Source organism: Ornithorhynchus anatinus, chromosome 14 (genome assembly GCF_004115215.2).
Source record: "Ornithorhynchus anatinus isolate Pmale09 chromosome 14, mOrnAna1.pri.v4, whole genome shotgun sequence".
Taxonomy (NCBI): Eukaryota; Metazoa; Chordata; class Mammalia; order Monotremata; family Ornithorhynchidae; genus Ornithorhynchus; species Ornithorhynchus anatinus.
In genome coordinates, this window is record NC_041741.1 from 41,540,102 (window position 1) to 41,554,020 (window position 13,919).

A 13,919-nucleotide genomic window follows, 5' to 3' on the forward strand; every position below is an offset into this window, starting at 1 on the left:
GGATCAGGAGAACTAAAAGAAATAGAATATATTCTGCCTTTCCTTCCTCCTTTCATTTTGTTTGGCTTTCATAGGAATCTGTAAGGGAGCTCTGTGTCTGCTGCAGGCAGATCTTTTTATTCTCTTTGTTTAATGAAATAGTATTGACTCTAGTGGTGGTCAGCATTTATCCATGTCCTAATAGGGATGGAGAGGAGATTGTAAGATCCTTCTTGGTAAGGATTGGGTTGCCTATGAATACTTTACTCCCCCAATCAGTCAATCAGTCAACTGTATTTATTGAGCGCTCACTGTGTGCAGAGCACAGTACTACTGTACTTGGGAGAGTACAGTATAACAATATAACCGACACATTCCCTGCCCACAATGAGCTCACAGTCCAGAGCAGTTAATACAGTGCTCATACATAGTAGGCACTTGATTCAAGACACTGATTAGGGAGTGAGAGATGATAAATGTGGGAAAGTAAAATTTTTACCGGCCTAGTGATTTGGAAAAATTGTTTAGTGCAGTGCTTCATGCACTTAATACTTCATAAACACCAGTGATTTGAAGGATTGATTTTCAGGACTGGGTTAAACATCTGTCTTTCTTGAATGGTTGGCCTGCGGTCTTGCCTGATGACAGAGGAATGGACTAGGTGACTTCCTGAAGCCCCCTCTGGTCTTCCTATTCTGAGGTTGGCCTGGAGAGGCCTAATCTGGGGGTGCCCGTTCTGGGGGTCCGATGTTACTCCCCCTTTGTCTTTTCTAAAAACCAGTCAAATTCCTCTGCTCCTGCTGTTTCCCAGAATTTAAAGTGGTACAGCTGCTGCCTCTTTCCCGCATGTTTATCTTCAGTTCCAATGGCTTGGACATTGTATTCTGTGGCAATCATTAATGTAGATTACCCCTTTCCCCACTTCTAAAGCCCTTCCCTCTTCCCACGCAATAAATATCCAGAAATTATGTGTATCCTTGGCACATTATTGTCACCCTTCGATGGAGATCCTGTTACTCTCCGAGACTTTCTTCACTTCAGGCTGGCTCTTAACCCCCTCCTGCCCATTTGCTGAAAGATACTGAAAGCTTACCTCCTCCAGGAGGCCTTCCCAGACTAAGTCCCCCTTTTCTTCTGCTCTTTCTCCCCGTCCCACAGCACTTGTATATTTATATTGATGCTATTGATGCCTCTTTACTTATACCTATTTTGTTGTCTGTCTCCTCCCTTCTGGACTGTGAGCCCGTTGTTGGGTAGAGATTGTCTCTGTTGTTGAATTGTACTTTCCAATAGTACAGTGCTGTGCACACAGTAAGTGCTCAATAAATACGATTGAATGAATGAATGAAATACAATGGAATGAATGAATGATTTTTCTCTCTTGGGCATTCGTACCTTCATGCCGTGAGTTTTCTGGGGCTTGTTGGTTTGGTTTCCACCTCTGCAGTCTGAGTCCTAATGCCCTCCAAGAATCATTGATGAGGGATTCAAAGCTCTGTGCTTTTATCTGAGTGTTTAGGTTTCAGCACTTGATACTATTTGCAGACATGATTGCCTGACCGGAGTACTCCTCAATCCTTGCCAGATTTCTGTTTGTTTAAATAATCACCCCCAAGTGCCCTGATTTTCTTCAATGTCAGAGAGCCATCCTCTCTGCGACGTTAGATCGAGAAGCTTCTTTCTCCTCAAGCTTCCCCAGCGTTTAATGGACTGGAGGCTCCCTTCGTGGTATCATTTCGTCAGCCAGGCAGTTTAATTTCTCTAGCCCCCTGGCCTCTTCTTCATGTGGATTTGGTCTAATTACAGTGAAAATGACTGTTGAGACCAGTACTCACTTTTTCTATCCAGGATCCTCTATTTATCCTCCTCCCCATCATTTCCTGTGTCATTGAAATCGGCATTTCTCTCCAACTGCTGTGAGCTTCCCGGCATTCTCTCCAACCTGGAGTGGGCCAAGAAGGGAGCACTGAAGAAGAAGAAAATTCTGGGAAATAGATTTTGGTAGGAAAGGCTAAGTGAACAGGAATCATTAGCTTTGAAAAGAGAAGGCTGAGAGGTTTTCTATTTTCTGTATCCTTTGAGGAAAGGAAAATGTTGAATGGGACTAAAGAACCTCCTGACTGTTAGGGTTATGAAGTTCTGGAATGCGTTCCTAAAGGAGATTGGGAAAAGTATGCTTTTCTAAGAGTTTTTAAATGAAAAATAGAGCATTGTCTCTTGGGGTCATTTGAGTTCAGACCTCCCCAGAGGTCCAGGATGGGGCAATGATCTAAAGTTCTAGAATTGTTTCAAAGTTCCTGTGACCAAGCAAGTGTCTTCCCCTCGGGAAACTCTCCCTTCCCTTCCCTGCCATCCTGGTCCCCTTCTCACATTTTCCCCAATTCAGACCCGTTTCTGTGTTGTTGCCCTGAGCCAAGTAAGTGGTGTGAAAGTCTAAACTAAGCCTCAGATTTTATCATGGGACTTCAGGCATGAGCATGTATGCAAGTCAGCACTACTGTGATGCCCGCCCCCACCCCAAACTTTTTTTCATCAATCTCAACAGGTTTGGTTCCAAGTCCCCCGAGGAAACAACCACACAGGCTGTTGCCCAGCTCTGGCCTCTGGCTTGGCATAGGACAAATTTGGTGTTTTATGGAAAAGCATTATTTTGGGAGACTACCAAAAAAAAATACTTTTCTGTCCACTCACCATTTGATCAAATTAGGCAAGGAAAATCTGAGTCTAGAAAAGCCTCCTTTCTGGCCTCCTTGCCTCCTGTCTCTTCCTTCTGCAATCTATACTTCAATATGCTGCCTGGATTATTTTCCTAAATAAATTCAGCCATTAATTAATTAATTATGGTACTTGTTAAGCACTTACTATGTCAAGCACTGTTCTAAGCACTGGCGTAGGTACAATTAAGCTGGACATAGTCCCTGTCCCCTGAGCCTCAATCCCCATTTTACAGATGAAGTACCTGAGGTCTGGAGAAGTTAAGTGACTTGCCCAAGGTCACACAGCAGACATGTGGTGAAGCCAGGATTAGAAGCCAGGCCCTTCTGACTCCCAGGCCCATGTTCTTTCACCTAATCCATGTCTCCCCACTCCTCAAAAACCTCCAATGTTGGCCCATCCACCTCTGCGGCAAACAGAAATTCCTTACCATCTGCTTTAAGTCACTCAACCACCTCTCTCCCTCCTTCCTTACCTCGCTGATCTCCTGCTACCTCCCCGTATGCAAACTTCGCTCCTCTAACCTCAGCCCATTCTAAAAGCTCCTTGGGGGCAGGGACTGTCTACCAACTCAGTTATACTCCTCTCTACCAAGTGCTTAGTATGGTGTTCTGCACACAGTAAGCGCTCAGTAAATATCATTGACTGATTGATCCCCCAACTAAACCCCTCAAAGAATCTGACCAACGTGGAAAAGAAAGGAAAAATAAAGAAGAAATGAGAGAATAGCTTGTGGCTTCATCCAGTTAAAGACAGTTAAGGTGACCCAGTGGAAAGGAGCTGGGAAAAGGAAATAGTGTAGGTAGTAATGCATCATTAGGCAGAGAAATCGGTAGGATGATATTCCAGGGCACCAAATTCTTTATTTGGAAGACAAACATGTGGGCAAGGTGCTTTCACTAAGCCCAGGATCTATTCTGTATTCATTCTGTAAATTAATCAAGCCCAGGGAGTGTGTTCAGTAAGGGATTTGAGCTCCTTCATCTGACAGCTAAGATATAAGAAGGCAGCAATTGAAGAGATTTGATAGCACATATGCAAAAATCTGCAGTATTGTTATTTGGGTCATCTCCCCATTCCTCCTCCCTCCTGCTATGGAATTTCGGGTGGGGTTAAACTCCAGAGGAGGAGTGAGGCAGGCGGTGTGTTCCTCAAAGTCTTCAGAAAAAAGCATGACCTGGTGCAGGGGGAAGAAATGAAAGAAGGGGGGATCCAGATTGGAGCCTGCCGGATGAGGCAGAAGGGGGGATTAACCTTTGGAAAGTAGGGCCCGGGGGAGAGAGAGACCCAGGCCTCAGTTGGCCCTGCTGCTCCTCAAACCTTCCTGATTATGGCCCTTTGCTAGGCTGCCACTATGTGGACCGCAAAAGGTTACACTCCCAAAATCTGCAGGAACCCCTTGATCTCAGCTCCCTCACTGTAACTTTAGGGGGGGAACACAGATGGTCCTTGCAGCTATCAGACCCTGCCCCTCCCAGAGTCAAACAACGTCACATGTAATAGGCTTCATAGTCAGAAGTTGTTGTTTTCTGCAAGACACCTCGATAACTGGACTTTTTATTGCTGTAGAAGCAGGGTGGCCTAATGGAAAGAGCATGAGCCTGGGGGTCACGGGACCTGGGTTTTAATGCTGGCTCTGCCACTTGCCTGCTGGGAGACCCTGAGCAAATCACTTACATTCTCTGTGCCTCAGTTTCCTCATCTGCAAAATGCTGATGAGACCCTGGGCAAATCACTTAAATACTCTGTGCCTCAGTTTCCTCATCTGCAAAGTGGAGATTCAGTGCCTTATCTCCTTCTTACTTAGGCTGTGAGCCACGTTTTGGAGAAGGGCTGTGTGCGACCTGATTATCTTTGCAGTGCTTGGCATGCAGAAAGCACTAAACACATACCACTATTATTAAATTTTCTGCTGGCGCTAAGCCCAACAGCAACTAGGGAAATCCCTGAAGATGTAAAAAAAACTTTTTTTAAAAAAGCAGCTGAGTCCCCAAGAGGCTTCAGAAAGACTCCATCCTGGCTTTTTTATTTTCTCTTGTTCTTTACTGCTTCCATTTTAAGAAAGAGAAAGGTGAAAACCAGAAACGGAAGAAAACCATTTTAAAATTCTGTCTTGATGCTCTTAGAATCTTGGCAACTTGGTAGAGGGAATCTTGTCTTTTCATAAATGTGGGTGGCACAATGCATACTGGGGTTGCTTTTTTAAAAAAATATGGTATTTGTTAAGCTCTTACTCTGTGCCAAGCACTGTATTAAGCACTAGGATAGATCAAGTTAATTAGGTTGGACACAGTCCCTGTCCCACATAAGGCTCACAGTCTTAATCCTCATTTTACAGATGAGGTAACAGAAGCACAGAGAAGTGAAGTGATTTGCCATGGTCACACAGCAGATTCCCAGACCAGTTCTCTTTCCATTAGGCCACGCTGTTTCTTTGTTAATAAATGTTTAGTTATAATGTCGTAACCAGCTGGAGGACAAGGGAGAGACGGGTGTAATGTCTGTCTCCCCCTCTAAGACTGTAAACTCATGAGTAGGGAAGGTGTCTGTTACATCGCACTCTCCCAGCCACTTAGTACAGTGCTCTGCACATAGTAAGTGCTCAGTAAATACGATTGCCTGAGGGCAGAAATTTAAAATGCAGTGCAGAGATGTAGAAGAAAACCAAAGGATGATTCGTTTGAGTAACAAACTAGGCACGTGTTGGCTATGTGGGATGGAGGGGAGGGAAGGGGAGATGTTGAGGTGAGATGAGATGGAGACTCCGAAGCTGAGAGCAAGAAGTCAAAGTTGCAGAGATGCAGTTAGGGGAGTGGGCGGGGGCACTGAAGTGTTTGGAAGAGAGAAGGGAGTGGCCGACTCGGAACAACACAAGTGGAAGAGCAGTTTGGCAACAGCGGGACAGAGAATCTGCATCTGCTTTCTCCTGTGCCTGAGGCTGACATAGCCCGGGGGGCTCCTCAGCATCAGTGTCCCCTTCCGCCTCCCCAAAGACCACGTGTGGGGTGCGTCTGGCCGTTTGAGGATCACCGTGGTTACCGAACAGGCTGACCCCCAGGGGCTGGTGGGCTTGTGGACAGGGCAGGCCGTGCCGATCGTGATGGCTTGTTGTCGTGTCCCTCTCTCTCCAGGCCATTCCTGGTGCTCCCACCTCTGATGGAATGGATCCGGGTAGCCGTGGCTCACGCCGGGCACCGCCGCAGCTTCTCCATGGACAGCGACGACGTTCGGCAGGCCGCCAGGCTCCTGCTGCCAGGAGTGGATTGTGAGCCCCGACAGCTAAAGTAAGTCCTGGCACCAGAGGATGGGGGAGTGGGGGCGGGGACAGCTGGGAAAGAGGGGAAAAGGGAGGTAGGGGAGAAAAGGACAAAGCCAAGGCTCGGAAAAGCCAGTGGCTTCTCCTGGTTGCAGTTTTTTGGTAAAATCTGTCCCAGAACAGGGCTCAGATGTGGCCTCCGAGCGCGGCTGGCAATGGAAGCTGGGTCACACTCGGCTCTTGGCTGCTTCGGCTTCTCCGGCTGATCCTCCCCGCTCCACAGATGTGTGAGCTGCATGCTAAAGAGCCGCAGCAAAATCTAAGTTGGTTTTCCGAGCTCTCCCGTACTTTCCTTCTCAGAAGATCATGTGCTCTGGGGGGAGTCAAGGGGGGTGGTGTTGGTGGGGAGATTTATGCGAAGGGCACTTAAAGCCCCTGTTAATTCATTCAATAGTATTTATTGAGCGCTTACTATGTGCAGAGCACTGTACTAAGCGCTTGGGATGAACAAGTCGGCAGCAGATAGAGACAGTCCCTGCCGTTTGACGGGCTTACAGTCTAATCGGCAGTCTTACAGTCTAATTCAGTCTGCTTTTGTGACTCTCAGATCATCAAACCCTGAGGGATAACATTTAGGCTTGCAAATATTTTTGCCTCTGCCCTGATTGCTGCCAGAATGGATGCAACAGCAAAAATATGTTTATCAATAATAGCAAATCCTTTCTGTTGACAAAAGAAAAAAAAGCAGGAAGGTAACTTAAGATGGCAATCAGCTTCCTGGGTTGTGTAATGTTCCTCTCTTTACCTTTCTTTTCATTTTTTTTTCTTTTTTACGAGTAGTAAAATGTGACCTTCCAGTAGTTGTCTAGCATGCCCTAGAGTCTAGATTTTCAGCATGTTTGGAGTGAGCTTTGGATTACTCGGGTGTATATGCAAAGCAGTATCATCTTGCTGTGTGCGGGAGGAATAAACACATTTTAGATGTCAGTATCCATGGGCTCTAGTTCTGACATTAGCAGGCTGCCAGAGAGGGAATATCTTCGATATTCTGGTGGCTTCCTGTCCTCTTGTTCTCCTTTAGAGTCTGCATTTGAATCTGAGCTTATATTTTATCCAAATGCCTCAGGCTCAGGTGATGTGCAGTCTTTAAATTTAGGAAACCAGAAGACAGTGAGTGCACTGTTACCTGCCCTGTTAACCTAAATGATGCTGTAAATGGCTGCAGTGTTGGTTTTCCATTGGTCTGTCTATGGCCTGCCTTCCTCCTTACCAAAGAGGGTAAGATTTTTCTTTTAAGGCCTCCGATAACCTGAGTTTCTTTCCCCGCAAACCCCCAATATTCGGCGGTCAAATATTTCATTTAAATTTACATTCATTTTGAGTCTTTGGAGTTTTATATTTTGTTTGGAAGTCATGTCACAGGAGGCTGCAAACATTTAGTAAAGAGAAAGAAGGCAGTCGATGGAAGCTGATTATTATTTTCAGTTGCTTGCTTTGTTCCTGCGTTACAGAAATGAGAATGATTCCTAGAATAGGAAACATGCTCATTGATTAGTGAAGCCAAACCTTTATTAGGTCTTGGGAAACATAATTTCAAAGAAAAGAGTGTACTAATGAGTTCCATTCGCTAGGCTGACTTTCGTGAACTAAAACCGTGATGAAGATTATAAAGAAAAAAATACGCTTTTGTTTTTCAGTCTAACTTTTGGGAGAGATAAAGACAGCACAATCCACGTGGTCCTCTGCCCAGATCCCTGATCTGGGGAGAGAGACCAGCCGTAAAATGTTTTGATTTGATTTTTATTTTTTTTTGATCTGCAGTAGTGTTCTCCAAGGGCTGAGCATTTTTTTCATTTAATAAATAGCCCTAGAAAGAAGCTGAATAGTTTGGTCTTAAGAAGAGATTTGCAAGTCAGGTTTTGAAAACAGAATATCAGCTGCTAATATGAAATACACTACTGAACAGTACCAGTGATTCCTGGTGAATTATTATTATTATTATTATCTTTGTATTTGGTAAGCACTGTACTAAGTGCTGGGGTGGATACCAGCAAATCAGGTTGGACACAGTCCCTGTCCCACTGTCTCAATCCCCATTTTATAGATGAGGTAACTGAGGCACAGAGAAGTGACTTGCCCAAGGTTACAGGGCAGACAAGCGGTGGAGCCGGGAATAGAGCCCATGACCTTCTGACTCCCAGACCCCTGCTCTGTCCACTACGCCGTGATTGAGCTCTGGTCAAGGATTTCAGAGCCCAGATGCAGGTGTTTAATTTTGGCTCTTGCATGATTGCCGTGCACTTTGAAACAAATGGTTTTGTTTCCAACCAGGGTAAAACCTTGGCACACATTAGTTTATTCAAAACATTTTGTAATTCAAAGCAAGAGTTTTTCCTCAGCTAATTAGAGACCCTCTGTTCTTTAATATTGAATAACGTGAATCTGCTCATGCAGAGTCTGTTTTTTACTAGTCCTTTGTTTTTCAATTAACATCGTTTTACTGTGCGAATTGGAAAAGGGGAAATGGAGGTCTATTTGCCAGTGCCGAAGTGGTGGTTTTATTTAGGGTCTGCAAGGAGCTATGCTTCTGCTCCAAAAAGGTTACTGTGCAGAAATAAGGAGACTTTTTGTGTAGCTCTGAAGCCATCAACATCAGAATTTAGGGGAAGTTCAAGCTGTGAGTTCAGAGCAATAAAATTAATCTCTGCTAGTGATTTTTTTTTCCATGTAGCCCAAGTTAAATTGATCTGGGCATGAAAGAAGCACTTTGAAACTGAAATGGTGCAACAAATGTGAAATCTCACTGTGGTTTATGATGGCTTATTCAAAGAAAGGCCTGAGGAGAGGTATTCACTAAAACCATCATTACAACTTCCCTTGGCTTTTCTTTTGCCTTTTTCAAAATTTGGACCAGGAGAGCACTTTTCCATTGTGAAAAATGATATGGGAAAAATGAGAATGCAGTCTGAGGCAGGACTAAAGAAGCAAAATCAGTCATGCAAGTCGTACTGTGCCCTGCTCACCTTGGCACTTCCCACCCAAATGTGCCAGAGCGTGACATGTCTCACAGATTTCTAAAAATCTGAGCAGTGTCAATAGGGGGATAGAAATGGGTTGTCACAACTTTAAAGGTAAGTTTCATCCTCCTGAGTCCATGAAAGCAAAGCAGCATGACCTAGTGGAAGGAGCACAGGCCTGTGTGTCAGGGGACTTGGGTTCTAAACCTGGCTTCATCACTTCTCTGCTGTGTGACCTTGGGCAAGTCACTTAACTTCTCTCTGCCTCAGTTACCTCATCTGTAAAATGGGAATTCAATACCTGTTCTCCCCCTACCTAGGCTGTGAGCCTCATGTGAGATAGACACTGTGTCCAACCTGATTATCTATTTTCTACCCCAGCACCTAGTGCCTAACAAATATGTCAGTATGATGTTAGGACTGTGAGACACTCTCAGTTTTGAAAAATGGTCTGCACATCTTTTTTTTTTCCTCCAAGTATACTTACCTCTGGGGTAGATACAAGCTAATCAGGTTTGACACAGTCCGTGTCCCATTATGGGATTCACAATCCTAATCCCCATTTTCAGATGAGGTAACTGAGACACAGAGAAGTTAAGTAACCTGCCCAAGGTCACACAGCAGACAAGTAGTGGAACTGGCGTTAGAACCCAGGTCTTCTGACTCCCGGGCCTTTGCTTTATCTGCTAGGCCATGCTGTTTCTCTAAATGCAACGATGTATTTCCCCTAAGGCATAGTATCCCTGCTTTTACACTGCTTTTTACAGTGATTGAGACCATTATTTTTATTGCTGTAATGTCTGAAATAATAATAATTAAAAATTGTGGGGTTTGCTAAGCATTTATTATGTGCTAAGCACTATACTAAGAACTGGGAGAGATACAAGATAGGTTGGAAACAGTCTTCTCCCCATATGGGACTGATAGTCTAAGTCAGTCAGTCGTTATACATTGAGCATTTACTGTGTGCAGAGCACTGTACTGAATGCTTCGGAAAGTCCATACAACAGACACATTCCCTCCCACATCTGGCTCGCAGTCTAGAGGAGAAGAGAAAACAGGTATTTAATTCCCATTTGCAGATGAGGAAATTAAGGCAAGAAGTTAAGTGACTTGCCCAAGGCCACACAGGAGACAAGTAGCAGAGTGGGATTAGAACCCAAGTCCCTTGACTCCCAGTCCTGTGCTCTTCCCACTAGGAAATGCTGCTTCTTCAGCCCAAGACCAACAGAAAAGCAGGCGTACTCTCTGTTTTGAATTCCTGTCTCTGAAAGAGAGAGAGAGAGAGAGAGAGAGATCATCTCAGCCGGTAGCTCCATTTGCTATAAAAACAAGAAATCTCTTCATCTTGCTTCAGAAAATTGTCTTGGCAGGCGGAGCATCTATCTGTAGCAACAAGGTTATTTGGGACAACTTGAAAGCAGCGAGGGACTCCAGCACTGTCCACCCCCGCAAGAGCTCCCCTTGTGTGCCCTTGTCCTTTCCCAAACTTGGATCCATCCTGCAGCCCCCTGTGGATCCAGTCTGGGCCCCATCCATAACAAGGTTCCAAAATGCCAGCCCCTTCACCTCTGACAGTCATTAAACTAAATCCTGCCGATCTGTGACCTTGGGGAATTCCTCTCCCTTCTGATAGGAAATACTTTTGTCATTTCCATATCATTCCATTTGCTGTTTCCTCTCTGTTGCCGGGGTCCTGTTCTTCTTCTCCTCCTTAAGTTCGTTTCCCTCCACATGTGACAGTACAGGAATGTGACCATTATGGGGTCCTGAAATTTCTGAACCTTGTTGGAACAATCTGTTTGTTTTTGCAATCTGCCCTGAAATGTCAAGTTATTCCAAAAAAATAGCGCAAACCCAAAACCCCTCTGGAATATAGGCCCAGGAAATATACTTTTGGAGGCACATTCATCAGTCTTGACCCACTTGTGAATTGGTGCTCAGTTTGCAGTTTGGGAAAGGTGTTGTAATGTCCTGCAGGGGTTGGGACACCAGTGGACTTTCAATGTGCGCTTGAATTAGTTAGACCTTTTCTTCTAACCCTTGTGCCACAGGCATACCAGTAGTAGCTTTTCCCTGATTTGACCCTCATATAATTTTGGCTTCATCCAACCAACCAATCAAAACAGTGGAGTCTCTTATTGTGGGCAGAGCACTTTACTAGTCACTTAGACATGTAAAGTAGTGTTGGCAAACATGATCCCTGCCCTCAAGGAGTTTATACTTTAGTGGGAGAGACAGACATTAAAATAAATTGCATATAGAGGAACAGCAGAATTTAAGGATATGTAAATAAGTGCAGTAGGGGTGGAGTGCGTACCGAAGTGCTTAGGGGATATAATAACAATGATGGTATTTGTTAAGCTCTAAGTGCCAGGCACTGTTCTAAGCGCTGATTTGGACCCAAATGCATAGGTGTGGAAGAAGGGAGGGAGAACAGGTTGGGCAGATGAGAGGTTAATTAGGGACGGCTTCCTGGAGGAGATATGATTTTAGTAAGGTTTAAAGATGGGGACGGTGGAGGTCTGTTGGGTATGAAGGGGGAGGGAGTTCCAGGCAGGATGGAGGATGTGAGTAAGGAGTTGACAGTGAGGGAGACAAGATCAAGGCACAGTGAGTAGCTTAGAGCAGCAGAATGTGCAGGTTGGGTTGTAGTGGGAGAGGACCGAGGATAGATAGGAGGAGGAGAGCTGATTTGAGTGTCTTAAAGCCAAGGGCGAGGAGTTTCTGTTTGATGAGGAGATGGATTGGCAAATATCGGAGGCTTTTGAGGAGGACAGAAAGATTTTTTTCGAGCAAGGATCTGGACAGCGGAGTGAGGTTTGGACTGGGATTGGGAAAGGTTGACGGCAGGCAATTCAGCAAGGAGATTAATGCAATAGTTGAGGCAGGATATGACAAGTTCTTGGACCAGTACGGTAGCAGAGATCCATTATTTTTGTTCGTAATCCCAGTACTTTGTGGTTTTTAATAATGGTACTTGTTAAGCATCATGGAGCTAGGAGAAGCAGCATGGCTGAGTGGATGCAGCACAGGCCTGGGAGTCAGAGGTCGTGGGTTCTAATTCCGGCTCTGCCATTTCTTGGCTGTGTGACCTCGGGCAAGCCACTTACCTTCTCTGTGCCTCAGTTACCTCATCTGTAAAATAGGGATTAAGACTCTGACTCCTATGTGGGACAGACACTGTGTCCATCCTGATTATCATGTATCTACTCCAGCGCTTAGAACAGTACCCGGTACATAGCGCTTAACAAATACCATAATTATTAATATGAAGCACCTACTATGTGCTAAGCACTGTTATAAGCACAGGGTAGGTACATGATTGCCAGGGTGGTTACAATCCCTATTCATTCAAGAGTATTTATTGAGTGTATATTGTGTGCAGAGCACTGTACTAAGAGCCTGAAAAGTATAATTCAGCAGGAAAGTACAATTCAGCATTGGTCTCACAGAATAGGTAGGAGGGAATAGATTTTAATCCCCATTTTACAGATGAAGAAACTGAGGCACAGAGAAGTTGTGACTTTCCCAAAGTCACACAGCTGACAATCAGTCAAATTTATTGAGCACTTACAGTGTGCAGAGCATTGTACTGAGCACTTGGGAGAGTACAATATAATAGAGTTGGTAGACACGCTACCTGCCCCCAACAAAGACCAGGACCAGAACTGAGATTAAAACCCACCTCCTCTGACTCCCAGACCTGTGCTCTTTACGCTGCGCCTCAACATAATTATTCGTCTCGAAAGAGAGCCAAGGATTTTGCTAATATTCAGCCATAAAGCCCCGATAATCGGTCTGAGAGACAGGCAAATGGAATAAACTGAGGCACAGAGAGGAAGCGATCTGTCTGGAGCAACCTAAAAGAGCAACTGGAGCAACAGTGAAGGATCTGTGATTTTGTTGTCGAAAGCGTCAGCTGGGTAAACTTCAAATCCTGGCCTGCAGACTTGGGGCTTTTTCTTGTCATTTCAGAAGGCTCACCCGGCAGCAACCATCTCTTGAAGATTCTGTTTTTCTTCTGCTTTCTGGCAACAAGCGAGCTTCCTTTGAAACATTGCCCTCTTGTGTCTCTCTTCAGGGTTGAAGCCAGGAATATTTTGAATCACCTCTTGGCTGAATTCTCTTTCTTGGTCTCCAAACCTTTTCTTCTTCCCCGAGTTCCCCAGTGTGAGCGATCGTTGTTCTGTTCAGGCAGGAGCTCGATACGGAAGGTCAGTCGATGGGTCGGTCATTGGTATTTGGCCCCCCAGGAGCCTCTGCTAATTTGGGGGTACGTGTGTGTGCCCATCCTCTGGACCCCATTACCTAAGCACCAGTTCCTTGAACTACCTTAGTTTCATAGAGAAAAAGCATGGCCTAATGGAAAGAGCGCAGGTCTGAGCCTTGTGAATCAGAAACCACGTCTGGCCTGTTGAACTTGTCTATGCCACAGTGCTTAGAATGATGGTTGACACATAGTAAGCGCTTAACAAATATAATTATTTATAATCATCGTCATTATTATTATCAAATGATCTAATCCAGCCAGTCACTAAGGGTGAGCAACACTTTATTTCAGGAAAGTCAAGGCACAATTTTGATTTTATTTTCCGACTTCTGCCTTTCCATGAAAAGAGGATAGGCTGGTAGGAAAAAAAAAGGGGGGGGATGGGAAAATGGGTGTTGGTAAATCCTGTGGACTCATTTGCAAGACTCATGTAATCCAGATACTTGTTGGTGTGCAAAATTGGACCTTGTCCCACGTGCACTCTGCACACACGGGGGAAAAGCACATGGGACCTGACTTACGTTGGCACGACCTCCAGATAAAATCAGTGTGCTGTGACGGCGAATGTGTTCAGAACCCATGCTTCCCCCCAAAACCTCCTAAAACCTAAAAGAATAAACCACTTTACATTTTTTGCAAGAATATTGTCTCCTCAAAATACCTTGAGGTCATCAAAAAA

General features: G+C 44.9%; 1 protein-coding gene across 2 annotated transcripts in view; it reads left to right on the forward strand.

The window, feature by feature from the left end:
- The window catches only part of BTBD11 (BTB domain containing 11), a 267,602-nt gene that overhangs the window by 211,244 nt on the left and 42,439 nt on the right, over nt 1-13,919 (forward strand). For both annotated transcript variants that reach the window (XM_039914090.1, XM_029078674.1), the window contains exon 6: nt 5,826-5,978. In XM_039914090.1, the coding sequence (XP_039770024.1) occupies nt 5,826-5,978 (153 nt within the window). The remainder of the gene's footprint in view (nt 1-5,825; nt 5,979-13,919) is intronic.